Consider the following 15943-nt stretch of genomic DNA (forward strand, 5'->3'; position numbering starts at 1 on the left):
TATTTTTTTTAGAATGAGAAAGACGGTGGAAACATTTTTGTGTTTTTACTTTTTTCGTTTTTTTATTAAACTTTGAGTTATGGTTTTTTATTATTTTTTTTATTTTTTTGAGAGGTTGTTTTGAATATGGCTAAAAATTCTTCTCATACTTCTCATTTTTGTCCCTCTTTATAGAATAACCTGACTTATATAATTAAAGCAATAACTCTTTCTATAATACCATGCATTCTCATTATTTCTTACTAATAAAATAATTCAAAATTAAATTAAATTACATTTAACATATTCTAATCTACTATACTATTATAATACATGTGTTCCTAATGAGCTCAAGTTTTTTTTTTCAAAGTTTCATGGTAGTTACTCTTTTCGGTTTTAGTTTTATAAATTTGTTTCGTTTAAGTTCGACTTTGTTTGTTTTAGTTTCATTATGGATGGATTTAACTCTATTCAGTTTTTCGTTTTGGTTTTTACAGTTTTTGTTTTTGGTTCGATTTCATATTAATCGGTTTTGTTTTTTAGTTTTATTTTGGTTTTGTTTTAGTTTTATTGGTATTTGGTTTTATTTAGGTTTTCGGTTTTGGTTTTGTTTTAGTTTTTTTTTTTCAATTTAGTTTCGTTTCAATTTATATTTAGTTTGTTTGGTGTTTTAGTATCTATTGAAAAATGAAAGAATGTGGATGGTTCACAAATTAAGTGAAAGGTTCATGTGAGTTTCAACTTTCAAGTGGGTTCAAGTTATTGAAATTTTTTATTTTTTTTTATTCTTCATAACCTATAATAATGAATTTGCATTTGATAGAAAGGATTTCAAAAACTAAGAACGTTATATGTGTTATCCTTTATTTTTCTTCTTAGTATTCAAGTGTGTTATTTCAATTTTCATTTATGAAAATGGGTCATTATAAAAGGGTATCAGCCTAGTTCTAGTCAATGAGTTAATATAAAAAGGTATCGATTTCATTTGGGATTCAACGGGTATTTTTAAAATCGTATCGATTTGGTTTGGGTCATAACGGGTCAATTTAGAAGATATGGATTTGGTTTGGGTTAAAATGGGTAATTCTCAAAATGTATCGATTTGATTCTAGTCAAAACATGTCATTCTAAAAGGGTTTCGATTTGGTTATGATTCTTAAATGTGCTTTGGACGTGCTTCAGTTAATTAGGGTGAAAGATTTTTCACATGAAATGTAAAAACGGTTTTCGTAGTCAGTAGTCACCATGTTAGTTAGATCAGTGTATGAATGCTTATGTCATCAACTACGTTCCCAGTTCAGGAAGAAAATAAGTTCGAATCATTCTAGGATGTTTATTGAGAATCTTTGTTGGATGCTTATTCCGATTTGCTTGCATTCTAGTATGATGCTAGTGAAATTTGTTTTTTTTCTATTAATATTATTTTTTAAAGTTTATGAAGTTTATGTTTTAAAGTTTAAAACTTTCTTCGTAAACATTCTACTATGTAAAGTCATTCTTTGTAAGTTTATGTATTTCGATCAGTACTTTGTTTGCGTATGAATATGAATTGCAATTAAAACTCATGTTGTTGTCTCAAAAAATATATTAAAAAATAACTCGTCGTTTGAAATTATATATGTGTTTACTTGACGATTTTTATATTTCTGCCCGTGTCATTCACGGGTCAATAACCTAGTTTGTTATATTGAAAATTAATTTATTTTGAAATTCGCGATTAAAATGTTAAGAATTTTTCTAAAACATGAAAACACGTGAGAAACAATTACGATGTGTAATTTTTTTTATCTAAAATGACTTTATATTTTATTGAATGCTGACAATGCAATTTTATAATTATTGTAATACTGCATTATATTGAAAGCTGAAAATGTTAAGAATTTTTCGTATGTTGATTGTTTAAGAGGGAAACACACTATTTTGATGTAGTGTTGTTTTGTATTGGATTAAGAACTATCTTGATATAGAGATTTTTAGTTGTTGGGTGAAGACTCACTATCTTGATATAGTGAAATTACAAAGAATTGCAAAGCTAAGTACTTAGCGTGCTTAGTGAAGAAAGTGATCACCTTCTATGTAGAATGAGATGATTGTATTGGTGGATCGGGGGAGAGGACATAGAGTGAATTAGTAAAACCCTTCCTAGCTAAAGAAACCCTAGAAACTCCATTGTGACCATTGATCAACAACAATTACGGTTGAGTTCAAAGGATGGGTTTTGGCTTTTTAAATACAATATAATAATGGATGGAAGAACATGTAAGGGTAATATGGACATAAGAAAGGTATGTTCTCTCTTCTCAATCATATGTTTTTTGACATCATGGTGTTCTTCAAGATATGCATCCATAAAATCAAATTTTACTCTACTCAAAATATATTTTTTATATTTTCATTTGGCAAAAAAGTAGTTACTTTACAAAACTTTCTCAAATGTGCGGCAAATGTCATAAAACTTTCTCAAGTTTAAATATGTTCTTTATTTATTTCTGATTTAGTTTGTTCAAAAAAGTTTAGTTAAAATGAAAACTTGTTCATTATTGACATTCGAATTGTTGTTTAAATGAAAGTGCATAATATAATTTAGAGAATTTTAAAACTTATTACTTCTAGAAATTATTAAATTATTTCTTTATGTTAAAATGGAAGTTCATAATATACACTAGGCATTCAAATGGTTATTTTAGCAATATTAGTTTAATTATATTATTCCTTTAATAAAAGTATGTTAATTTACGTACATTAATAAAACTAACATAATTTAAAGTTTAAAAATTTTGTTAATTTAAATATTCAACATAATTAACATATTTTAATAAAAATTTACATATTTTAAAGTTTAAAAATTTATGTTAAGTTATATATTTAGTATAGTTTACACATTTTTGATAAAATTTACATATTTTAAAGATTAGAAATTTATGTTAATTTACATATTTAATATAATTTACATATTTAGTATAGTTTACACATTTTTAGCTGCTTATTAGTTGCAGAATGGAACAGGGATCACCTGTTAGTGCGCATGTCGTCAAAATGAAAGGGTACATCGAACAGTTAAAGAAACTTGATTATCCCTTGTCAGATGAAATGGCAGCGGATTTCATCCTGAACTCTCTTCTCAGCTCTTACGACCAGTTCGTAATGAATTTCAATATGAATGGCTTGGTGAAGACAGTGCTAGAGCTTCATGTAATGCTCAAAATGGATGAATGAATATTCCTGCTAAAACTAATCAAGTTCTTATGGTTCGATCTGCTGGTGTCGTGAAGCCTAAACCCAAGAACCGGGGTCATAACGGTAAAGACAAGAAGAAGGTTACTGTTACTTCTAGGTCTGCCACCAACACTAACAAGGGTGTTGCAAAGGTACCACCGCTGCCTCCTGAGGAGCGTCAGTGCTACAAGTGCAACAAAATGGGACACTGGAAGCTCAACTGTCCCGACTATCTTGCTGAGCTGAAAAGGCAGAGGACCAATGCTGAAAGCTCCTCTAAAGGTATTTCCATTTACATTATTAAACTTTTCACTGTCTCTAGCAACACATGGGTATTTGATACCAGATGTGGTTACCACATCGTTAATGTCTTGTAGAAGCTTGAAAACTGAAAGAAGCTGAAACAAGGCAGCATGGAACTCATCGTTGGTGAGGGGAAGAGAGTCCCAGTTCTTGCAACTGGCACATATCGTTTTGCTTGTCCATCTGGCCTTGTAGTTACTTTGAATAACTATTTGTTTGCATCTTGTTTGACCAGAAACATTATTTCAGTTTCTTTACTATTTGAACAAGGATTTTAGTAGGCTTTTAATGGTATTGCTATTTCTGCTTACTTGAATGATATCTTTAATTTTGAGGCTAAACCTCGAAATGGTATTTATGAAATTGATGTTCAAATAAACAATAATGTATATAATCTTTTTGAACGCATCGGATCTGGCATCAATGATACATTTCTATGGCATTGCCGAGTTGGCCAAATAAGCAAGGTACAAGTTAAGAGACTCCAATCCGAAGGGATTCTTGAATCCACAAAACCGGACTCTTTTGATGACTGTGAATCCTGCTTAGCTAGAAAACTCGCCAAAGACTCCTTTACTCGTAAGAATGAATGAGCAAAGGATCTGTTAGGAATCATACATACTGATGTATGCGGTTCTTTCAGGACCATGTCTAGAAATCTTGAAAGATACTTCGTTTCTTTTATTGACGGTTACAGTCGATATGCTTATGTGTATGTTATGAAACACAAGCATGAAACAATGTCTAAAAATCATGAAAGACATTTTACTAAAAATGTGTTGGATTATTTTGAAAAGTAAACAAACAAAAAAAAGCTTTCTTTTCAAGTATTGAAATTGTTAAATTTAATGAATATATAATAATAGAATTTTTGTCATCTGCTATACTATTAATCCAATAACTCTTTTCATAAATAATATGTATTCTTATAATTTTTTGCTAATAAAATAATTCAAAATTATATTAAATTGCATTCAACTTATTACATTCAACATATTCTAATCTACTATACTATTTTTTGCTAATAAAATAATTCAAAATTATATTAAATTGCATTCAACTTATTACATTCAACATATTCTAATCTACTATACTGTTAATGGGAAAATTCCTTAAAACAAATTTCTAGTTTTAGGTATCATTTGCAAAAAAAAAAATCCAGAAATAGGTATTATGAACTAGTCGTGACGAGTAGTTTGTAGAACCAATTAAAAGTTGCCACGTGCCCTTAAACTAACCGTAACGATCACGTTCACTAATCATTTACTCGTCACGACTAAATAAGTTTCATGCCTCCTAATTAACACTCACGAGTAATTCATAAGTCCTTTAATCGCAACGACTAGTTTACCCGGTTTACATTCCCTACACGAGTAGTTTATTAGTAGTTAACTCGTCGCGACTAGTTTAACCTTATAATCTACTCGTCGCGACTAAAGGACTTATGAATTTCTCGTGGGCGTTGATTACGAGGCATGAAACTTATTTAGTCGTGACGAGTAAATGATTAGTGAACGTGATTGTTACGGTTAGTTTAAGAACACGTGGCAAGTTCTAATTGGTTTCTGCAAACTACTCACCATGACTAGTTTATAATATATATTTCTAGAATTTTTTTGCAAATGGTACCTAAAATTAGAAATTTGTTTTTATAAATGCTTATTTTGAGAATTTTCCCTAATATTAATACACGTATTCCTTAATAAATTTGGGTTTTTCTTTTCAAAGTTTCATGGTAATTATTTTTTATGTTGGTTTCATTTCGGGTGTTGGTTTTTGTTTGGTTTTAGTTTTTATAAATTTGTTTTGTTTTGGTTTCGTTTCGTTTCGATTTTGTTTTAGGTGAGTTTAACTTCTACTATACTATTAAAGCAATAACTCTTTCATAAATAATATGTATTCTCATAATTTTTTGTTAATGAAATAATTCAAAATTATATTAAATTACATTCAACTTAATTAGATTTAACATATTCTAATCCACTATACGATTACTACATGTATTTCTTAATGAGTTTGGGTTTTTCTTTTCAAAGTTTCATGGTAGTTATTTTTTATTTTGCTTACATTTCGGTTTTTAGTTTTTGTTCGGTTTTAGTTTTTATAAATTTGTTTCGTTTCAGTTTTGTTTCAGTTAGATTTTATTTAGTTTTGGTTTAGGTGGGTTTAACTTTATTCAGTTTTTCGTTTTGGTTTTTACAGTTTGTGGTTCAGTTCCAGATTTATCGGTTTTAGTTTTTCAGTTTCATTTTGGTTTTTGTGTTATTTTTATTGGTATTTGGCTTTATTTAGGTTTTCGGTTTTGGTTTTGTTTTATTTTTTTTATAATTTAGTTTCATTTCAATTTGTATTTAGTTTGTTTGGTGTTTGATTTTAGTACCTAATGAAAAATGAAAGAGTATGGTCACAAATTAAGAAAGGTTCACATGAGTTTCAACTTTCAAATGGGTTGAAGTTATTGAAGCATTATATTTTTTTTGGATCTTCAAAACCAGTAATAATGAATTCGCATTGGTAGAAAGGATTTCAAAAGCTAAGAACATTATATGCGTTACCCTTCATTTTTCTTCTTAGTCTTTAAGTGTGTATTTTCAATTTTCATTTATTAAAAATGCGTCATTTTAGAAATGTTTCGATTTGCTTTGGCTCAGGTCAAAATGAGTCATTTTAAAAAGGTACTAGTTTAGTTCTGGCCAACAAGTCAATATAAAAAAGTATCGATTTTGTTCGGGTTTCGATGGGTCTTTTTAAAATCGTATCGATTTGGTTCGGGTCACAACAGGTCAATTTTAGAAGATATCGATTTGGTTCGGATTAAAATGGATCATTCTCAAAGCATAACGATTTGATTATGGTTAAAACGTGTCATGTTAAAAAGGTTTTGATTTGGTTATGGCTTTTAAATGCACTTTGGACGTGCTTCGATTTATTGTGCAAGACTTTTCACATGAAATGTAAAAGTAGTTTTCGTAGTTAGTTAGTCACTATGTTTGTTAGATTGATGTATGAATGTTTATGTCATCAACTGTGTTCTCGGTCCAGGAAGAAAAGAAGCCTGAATCATTCTTAGATGCTTATCATAAATCTTTCTTAGATGCTTATTTTCTGATTTGCTTGTTTTCCTAACTAATGTTAGTGAAGTTTGTTTGCTTCGTTAATATTTTTTTATAAAGTTTATATTTAAATTTTATTCGTAAACATTATGCTATGTAAAGTCATTCTTTGTAAGTTTATGCATTTCAATACTTTGTTTGCGTATAAATATGAATTGCAATTAAAAATCATGTTTTTATCTCAAAAAATATATTAAAATGTAACTGGTCGTTTGAAATTATATATGTATTTACTTGACAATTTCTATATTTTTGTCCGTGACATGCACCGGTCAATAACCTAGTTCAACATTAAAGTAAACAAATTTAAAATTTAAAAGGGGCGTTTAACATTGATCCATTGTCTCCATTTTATTTTGTTTTAGCCATATAAGTGCTTATCAAGCATAATGAAAAGGGCCAGCTCTGCGGGATTGTATTGGGGGCTGAATTGTGGGCTAGGGGTTGTATTAGGGGTTCAATTGTGGGTCAGAGGAGGAAAATGCCTTGAATTTACGTTGTGTTCTTAGGTATTTTTGTATCACTACTGGGTTGAAGATAAACTTATCTAAGATTTGGGTTTATGGGGTAAGATTGGATGTGCATTAAAGAATGGGGATGGCTATTTTACTATGGTGTCAAACCGGGATTTACTGTTTCAAGTATTTTGGGTTACAAGTTGGGGAAATTATAAATCTGATAAGATCTTGGGACTCGATTGTGGAGCTATTGCGTAGGAGATTATCTTTGTGGAAAGGAAAGAATTTGTTGGTTGGGGAAAGGGTAACTGTTATTAAATTGGTTTTAAATGATTTATCAACTTATTATTTCCCGTATTATTTTGGGGAGAGTCGGAAGGGGAAGCCAAGATTGATTGGATTGCTTGAAGTAAACTTATTTCATTAGAGAAGAAAGGGGTGGGGGGATAACAATCCAAAATATAAACTATGGGAAAGTGGGTTTTGTCCCACATTGGTGAAATAGAAAATAACTTGTTTCACATTGCTAGAAGGATAAACTTATGAGCTCCTTATAATGAGGAGGGTTCACAAGATAATATTCTTGTATGGCAAGACACACTTGATGGCCTTAGCGAGGAGCACCCAACGCGCACGGGCCCGGGCGAACTGCAATGGGCACAATGTGGCGCTTTAATGGCGCACTTTGCACTTCGCACACTTGCATAATCACGCTACGTGACATGCTGGCTACGCAGCTGTGACACGTTGCATGCCATGTTCATAGCTAAGGCTAACTCAGCAAAGCTATGATGCCATCGTGCTACACGATGACCTCTTTTTTAAGTCGTCGTGATACGCGGCCAACTCCAAAGTTAGCTATAAAGGGAGAGCTCAAGGCCTGTTTTAGTCGTTCAAATTCTCTCACTGTCTCTCATTTCTCATGTATTAGAGTGCTGGTATAATACCATGAGTGGCCGAGACGATACCTTGTCCGATTGATCGAGACTTTAGTACATGAATCCAAATCTCTACTTGAACAAGGTGAGACTTTGTGCCACCGTGTAAAGTTTTCAATCTTGTGATTGTCGTTAAATCTTTTTGCTTTACACTAATACATACCACATTGTATTAAATTAGGTGCTTAAAATCAGGAGGCTTGTAAATTGTAAACTTGCAATGTGAGACATTCGAGTTTTTGTGCAGCTCACATTTGTGTGAGACAACCAGTTTTTCAACATTGTCATTGAGATTTTTAAACTCAAAATGTTATCATAATAAAACTTTTAATAAAAACTTTACCTTTTGCTTTAAAAGATTATGATTATCATGTTATTCAAAGGTTAAGTTCGATGTGGCAGACATATGGTAACTGGAAGGGGACAACGTCGCGATTCGAACCCTTGGAAAATACTATTATTTAATCCAAGGAAACTAATACACTTATACCCAATCAGACGCATGGCTTGGTTACTTTCATGGAGGGTTCGATGAGAGTGTTGGAACCTATTAAACCAAAGCATGTCACATGTCACGCGAACTAACATAACTTTGATCGGTTTTATTTTGTCTAAAACATTCTAGTTTGCGTCACTATATATATATATTTAAATCTCAAACATAATCAATGGCGTCTCGATACCGGTTTAATAATTTCGTGCTCGTGTTCTTGTTCATCCAACAAGCAAGGTAAGTACATAGCCCCTTTTTAAATGCTTTTATTCATGGGGTGAAAACACGCAAACTAATATACGCCATTTGATTCAAGCTTTGTTTCATAATATTCATTGTGTGTGATCATTACAAGTGTATACATATTCGCATTGACAGCCACTAATTTGCAAAGCCATGGTATTATGATAATAGATCTATTGGCCCGACCCAGCTACTCAGGTCTCAGATAGAGGCATGTGTATTCAGAAAATCCGACGATCATTAAACATTAAACATATTAGTCTAACCGTGGATTAAACGACTCGCTAAACGTGTCAAATGTTTGGTTGTAATCACAAATGTATACTAGTAATTTAACACATATGAAACGTCTTTCAAGATAAAAATTCATTTTTTATCATCTTATTTAAAATTTATATTCTCATTAACTATTTTTAGTTTACACTCTTACATGTTTTTAGGTAATGGAAATTAGGCGTTGAAGATTCTTGATGATTCATGTAGGGGAAGAGTGAGACTTAAAAGTCATTAATAAAGCCATGTCTTATTTGCTATTTGGATATTGTCTTGTTTGAACAATGTGTGATTTATTTTAATAAGAGTTTTTACATTTAATATTATCCACATGATTTCAATCTATGCATGCCCTGGCGTTTCCGCCTTTGAATGGGGAAGGGGGGGGGGTGACATTTCTTATATCAGTTCGGTGTCGAAAGACGTAAATGTGCAATGTCTTACGATAAAAAATAAAAAACATATAAAATCAATGAAAGGCGGAGAAGTCCGGAGAAAAACATTGAAAATATTATGATTAAGTTTATATAAAATGAGTTTATGTACATCACGCGAAAGAGAAAAGAGAAATGAAATTAAAATACTCAAGGATATTGTATTTTTCTATTATCGTTTGATGGAAAGACGTTAAAGTTGTCGTTTAAAATGCTTACGATTGGGTTGTTTTCAAGGCATTCATCTAATTCGTTGCCCTTCTTCGTTATCGATCCACCCTAATAGGAGTATTCTAGATGCTATTTTGTATTGTGAACACTATTAGATTTTGAGAGATATACATGTGTTTTGGGTTAAAATAATGTTAATTTGAGTTGGGCATATATAAAGAAAATAGGATGATAATTATTTATTAAATGCTTTATTCTTTAACGTGCCATTTACATATTTTCCCTTGTTAACATCATTAATTACGTATTATCCTACTATTAAAAAATTAATTTCATATATCCCTCTTTTAAAACATATATATTACATATTTACCTGTTATATTAAAATAAAGTTGTTGATGAACTAAGTTACCCTCACATTTAAAAATCCCTTTAAATCAAATAAGTAAAAATAAAAATAAACATCATCTTTTCAACTCATGAGTTTTCTTATTACCAGTTACCTTTTTCATAATAAAAAATCAATTTTCATAACCAAATCGATGTTTATAACCAAATGATCGATGTATTTTCCATTCACACACAACCTTGTTTATAATAATAACTTTGTCAATAATTTACATAGAAATAATATTGGATATCAAATCATATTTTCAGAACCGAAATGTTTCACAACCAAAAGTATTATTCAGAACCCAATAATTTTCAGAATCAGGAGCAAACTTCAGTACCAAAACCACTAAAATTTCAAAATCAAATGTATGTAGACTTTCAGTACCAAGATTGAATAAGTTAATTAGAACCAAAAATGAAATGCACAACGGCTATATATGTGAACGTTACTTAACGTTCGGGTTGTTCGGCTTGGCCACCCCAAGTGGGAACAATTTTGTTTGGTACCTAGATGTGTGGTGGTGTTCCCATCGGATTGGAACTCACCTCAAACACACTCCTTTAAACCCTTAACGCAAATATTTTGGGCGATGAATAACAACTTACTAACTAGCCAAAAGCTATTCTTTGAGAATAAATATTAATAATGAAAGGGTTATTTTAATATACGCTTTCAAAGAAATGTTACGCCTATACAAACAACGAATATACATAGGTAATTCCCTCACCCAAATTATTGGCTGGGAATCAAAACCACAACAAACCAGAAGGTGCTAAAACTATTAGGGAGTGAACTACAGATAACATATAAATAATGGTAAAGCCGTGAAGGGATTATAATATTAGAAGATAAAAAAACATAGAAACACAAATGAGATAGCACAGATTCTAAAGCACCTATACAATTCCCTAACAAGTCTACACGCCAAGCCCTCTCTAGGGCAAAGCTAAGGCTATAACACAAGCAAATGTGGAAAAGTTAAGCATCAGGAAAACGCTTAGACAACTCTACACATTTTTTAGAAGTCAATAGCCTTTGTTTGACAGCTTCAAAAACTATTATCCTTCATCGTATCCTCAAATAAATGCAAGTGTAGCAAATTATGTCTAATGATTCGCTCGTCCTATGTCAATTTGAGTCTATCGTTGCTTCCAATGTGATGGTTTACACAGTTCCATTGACATTGTCGTTTGTCTTCTTTTTGATATTTAAACCATCTCAATGCCATCACCTTCTTTTTTCTCTCCTTCTTTTTCTTGTGATTAACTAGTCCATCTACGCCAAAATGTACGTGAATTAATCATTTCATTTTTTATTCCAGATGCACAAATGGATAGGTCCCACTTATGAGTTGTAGTTTACCTGTGTTACCTTGGGCCTACAGTGGACTACTGAATTCTTTTTAAATATCTCAACACAATGATTAGGAATTTATTAATCTAGTCAATGCTCTTAAGTTGTATAAATAGGTTACATTCTCCCTCAATCTCCAAATCATTCCAAAATTAAAAAAACTTCTTTTTAAAGAGAAGGAAAAAAAAAGATGGAGTCCTTGGCAAACTTCTTTGATGAAGAATGGCACGGCTTAGATAGAATGTTCAGCATTGATCATGAAGGTTGTTCCAATCAGATTGGTTTAAACTTTAAAATTCCTGACACTTTTTTGCCTGTTAGTGATGAGTCTAGCAATGTCAATTCATTTGTTGATGACATCAACCCTAATGTCCACCATTTTTACTCTCAAGAAAATAGCCTTAGTAGCAGTGATGCTAGTTTCCCATTTGACCATGCTAATATCATTACTCCATTATCAAATAATGTGTGTGATCAATCGATCCTGTTTTGTATGATGAACGAGATCGACAACTCGTCACCAAAGTCCCAATTTGGTTCTGAAGAAAGTCACTACTTGACACAAGATGTAGCACAGGAGAATCCACTTGTTCCAAGTAGGGAAACCACATTCAAACGAAAGCTTGAAACACAGGAGTTGCCCGATGCAGAGGATAATGATGTTGACAATGAGAAAATTGATAAGAATCCGAAGAAAAGAATTCGAGTTTCAAGAGACAATGTAAGTATATTGTTTATGGAATCTATTGTTTATTTTCAAGAACATGTTATAAGTTTGTGACATAACATATATATCATCCCTACTGAAAATAAAATCTTACAGAATCTTATTTTGTGTATGATATTTACAGAAAAATAAGAAAAATGTGCAGCCAAAGAAGAACAATAATATAAATGACATGGAAGAGAGCAACAAGAAAAACAATGGGGAAATTAATGGACAAAGTTCAAGCTCTTGCAGCTCCAACGATGATGGACAAAATAACTCCAACGGTAAAACAAGAGCGAGTAGAGGCACCGCAACCGATCCCCAAAGCCTCTACGCGAGGGTAAGTTTTACCCTATGAAACGTGAGACAACAATTTGGCTTTTGTATAAACTCATCATTTATGCATATCAATGATTTGTGTCAACAAAATCATGATTATTAATTGATTAATAACCATGGAAACATCTCATTTTACAGAAAAGAAGAGAGAGGATAAATGAGAGACTGAGAATCCTTCAGAACCTTGTACCAAATGGTACAAAGGTTGACATTAGCACAATGCTTGAAGAAGCTGTTGAATATGTGAAGTTCTTGAAGCTCCAAATTCAGGTACATATACACTTCTTTAAAACTGAGTATAACTTACGGGAAAATCCTAAGTAACTAGTTACTGACGGATCCCACGAAATCCCAAAAAAATAACAACTTAAATTTTCGTCGGATATAATTTCTAACGATATTATTTCGTTTTTCAAATTTCATCAGCTAATTATTTTTTATCTTGTGAATTATTTTCAGCTGTTGAGCTGTGACGATACGTGGATGTATGCTCCTATAGCGTACAATGGAATGGACATGGGTCTCTACCAAAACATTACACCAAATCTACGAAATTGAGCAGTTTTGGGGATTTTAGATTATTTAAGTTTCTATATAGAAAAAAGGATGAAAATGATGAATTATGACTTCTAAATCAATACACATTTTTTTTTGCATCTTTCTGTTTTTAAGAAAATAAGAAGAAAAAAAACTAATTACCAGTTCGAATACATCACTACATGCGTACAACATAGATAAAAATATTCATATAAGACGATGACATTCTTGCATGTTGATTTTAGTTGTTTCTATATCATGGGCTTAAAGATCATTTAGAAGTCAGCTTAATTTAATAAAGAAAACCCTAAACATATGGAATTAAATCATTGAATAATAATTCTTATCTCATGTGTATTTTAAATTGTTGCATTTTCTTTTAATCTAGATTCACATTTATTAAACTACAAAAAAGAAATATTAAATAAAAATTGTTGCAGTCACGATCATAAACAAAAGGTAAACAAGGGTTAACTTACGTAACCAAACTTGCAGAAGTTGGCGGTGAATATGTCTAGAACTTTTAACTTGATTTCTTGATTATGTCTAGAATGTTCAACTTTATATTTGGATTATGTTCCTGAAAATTTTTGATGTTTTATGCAAATTGGTGCTTTAAGAAATTATTAATGGGACTTTTGGTTGAACTGTGATCTTGAAAAACGAAGAATACAAATGAAGTTTTAAAACTGTTAATTACCAGAAGAAAATTGATTATTGACCGGAGAAAGAAAGAAAGAAAAGAGGTTACATTAGAAAAGTTGCCCCTAGGCGTTTTTCTTGCGTGGAATGACGTGCCTTTAAATCCACGTCGAACCAAACGCTCTTGTTGGCTGGAAGTCTATTTATATTCATTTAATTACACGAACGAACGTGAACATAAGTTTTGTTCGTTCATTTATGATAGTGTTAGGGGTAAAATAAACATGTTGAAGCATGTGAAAGAAAATGATAGTCATAGTCCTACTAAAGTGGACCTACTACAACCAATCCCAAAGACACTTAAGGGTATAATTCAATGGTATTAATTGTCAAAAGTGATTTGTATTATTCACATCATCTGAACATATAGAGGATACGAGATATACAAAGAAACCATATATTCCCTATCTAGTGAAAATATTCAGTTGGAAATAATCCTCTAAACAATAATATAAATAAATACAAATATATACTAAATATGTTCTGCTAATACGCCCCTACAGTCGAAGCAGTAGCTGATCGAATGCAAAGACTAAATCGAAAACGAGAAAACAACGGTTTCGGGAGGCCTTTTGTAAAGATATACGTGTATTGATAGTCAGCAGGAACATGTAGGACGCGCATGGCGCCAAGGCGCACTTTTTCACAAATGAAGTGGATGTCTATTTCAACATGTTTTGTGCGTTGGTATTGAATCGGGTTATGTGACAGGTACTGTTTTGGTCAAAAATTAACAAACGTGATTTTACAACCAAATTATTAAAATGAGACTAGGTGCTTGTAAAAAAGGCTTGAACACGGAGATTTGTTGCGAGTAAAAAACTCGTTATCCTGAGGATAACAAGAAAAAAACCCCGGGCGGTGAAAACTATCACCACCGGTTTATTAATAACAAAAATTTGTTACAAGTGTGGAGCTAAAACTCGATCGTGATTACAGAGAATGCGAGTACTAGTAAGTCTCGTGTGTCTAGTGTGTGTTTTGATCGAAGTTTGTAGCTCTATTTATAATGAAACGAGTCTAACTATTGCCTATAATTTAGGAAATATGAGACCAGATCCAATTAGCCATTAATCTCTTCAATTAATCACATTTTCCTTATCGGCCACGTTCTAATAACAGCAAGTTCGAATCTCCAGCTAATCTCGATAAGTCCTTTGACCTGGTAAACAAGGAAAGTAGCGGACAACGTGTTAGTTATATAACATAATTAGGATACCTGTCGCTCTGGAGGATACCGTGTCCTGAGGTTATCCTAAACATAGTGCTTGTTGAGGATACCACAAATCCGAGCCCTAACAATTGTCCCCAAATTTAACAGCTGTAGATATGGTTTACAGCTGTAAAATTTTTAAATTTTGAATTTTGAATTTTGAATTTTGAATCTTCGCATGTGTGGTGGATTCTTGATGCACGCGTCAGCCGTCTGTCCTTTGAGTAAACCCTAGGCCGATCTTATAATTACTTGGATAAATAAAACTTTTACTCACTTGTTCTTATATCCAGGTAATCTCTTCTTACTTTCTTTCCTTTATCTTCTGGAAATCATGAGTCCGAAGCTCCGTGATTCTGGTATTGAAGATTTCGTTTCCCAAAATCTTCTTGCCGACCCTGTGAACGAGATATGCACATTCAATGACAACGATATTGCGAGCTTACAGTCCCGAGGCTGCTTCCCTCCAGGAGCCGTTTTCCGACCCTTCGATCCGGCTATCTTATCTGACCTTGTCTCTAAGACCTGGGTTTGTTTTCCTTTTTCGCCATTCAAGATCGGTTTCACCTACCCCTTTACAGCCTTTACCAGCGAGTTTTTTCTTAGAATTGGGCTTAAATCTGTCCAAACCATGCCGATGGTTTGGAGGACTTTGTTTGTTTTGGAGAGATTAATCGCCGACCATGCTTTTGATTTCACCCTTTCTAAACTTGCTTCTGTGTATGACCTTCGCAGCCACGGATCTTCAAGATACCTTCTTAAAACCAAATCCGGCCGAACCCCGCTCGTTTTGAGAAACACCCAGAATAATGACCAGTGGAAGAGACAATTCTTCTTTGTTAGGAGGGATTCTCTCCCACACTTCGACACTCTTCCTTATTTCTGACTTTCCAAAAGTAGGATACTTTATCTTGAAGATATATGTTGATATCTTTGTAACTGATATTTGTTTTCTGCAGCTTTGAAGTTCTTCGAGATTTCCCCTCCCACCAAAGAAACTGAGGACAAGCTTGCCTCTTTCTTTCTTATTGACGATGAAGAGAGGACATTTTATTTCTAGTCAGGCCTTCAAGAA

The 15943-nt window shown here is 32.3% G+C and overlaps 1 protein-coding gene across 1 annotated transcript; it reads left to right on the forward strand.

Annotated features, from left to right (window-relative positions):
- The first annotated feature begins 11609 nt into the window (after positions 1-11609).
- Positions 11610-12974, forward strand: LOC143594742 (uncharacterized). Its single transcript, XM_077073983.1, has 4 exons — positions 11610-12089; positions 12220-12417; positions 12555-12686; positions 12876-12974. The coding sequence occupies exons 1-4, from the start codon at positions 11610-11612 to the stop codon at positions 12972-12974; spliced, it is 909 nt and encodes a 302-aa protein (XP_076930098.1).
- The last annotated feature ends 2969 nt before the right edge of the window (positions 12975-15943 follow it).

Source organism: Bidens hawaiensis, unplaced genomic scaffold (assembly GCF_021521415.1).
Source record: "Bidens hawaiensis isolate Kalapana, Puna unplaced genomic scaffold, B.hawaiensis_p1.1 tig00044152_1, whole genome shotgun sequence".
Classification (NCBI taxonomy): Eukaryota; Viridiplantae; Streptophyta; class Magnoliopsida; order Asterales; family Asteraceae; genus Bidens; species Bidens hawaiensis.

Bases quoted from the DNA above. Each gene is read 5' to 3' on its own strand.
- LOC143594742 (XM_077073983.1), top strand. From the start codon at position 11,610: ATGTTCAGCATTGATCATGAAGGTTGTTCCAATCAGATTGGTTTAAAC. The intron at 12,090-12,219 runs GTAAGTATATTG...TGATATTTACAG, and splicing joins TTCGAGTTTCAAGAGACAAT to AAAAATAAGAAAAATGTGCA. The intron at 12,418-12,554 runs GTAAGTTTTACC...CTCATTTTACAG, and splicing joins CCCAAAGCCTCTACGCGAGG to AAAAGAAGAGAGAGGATAAA.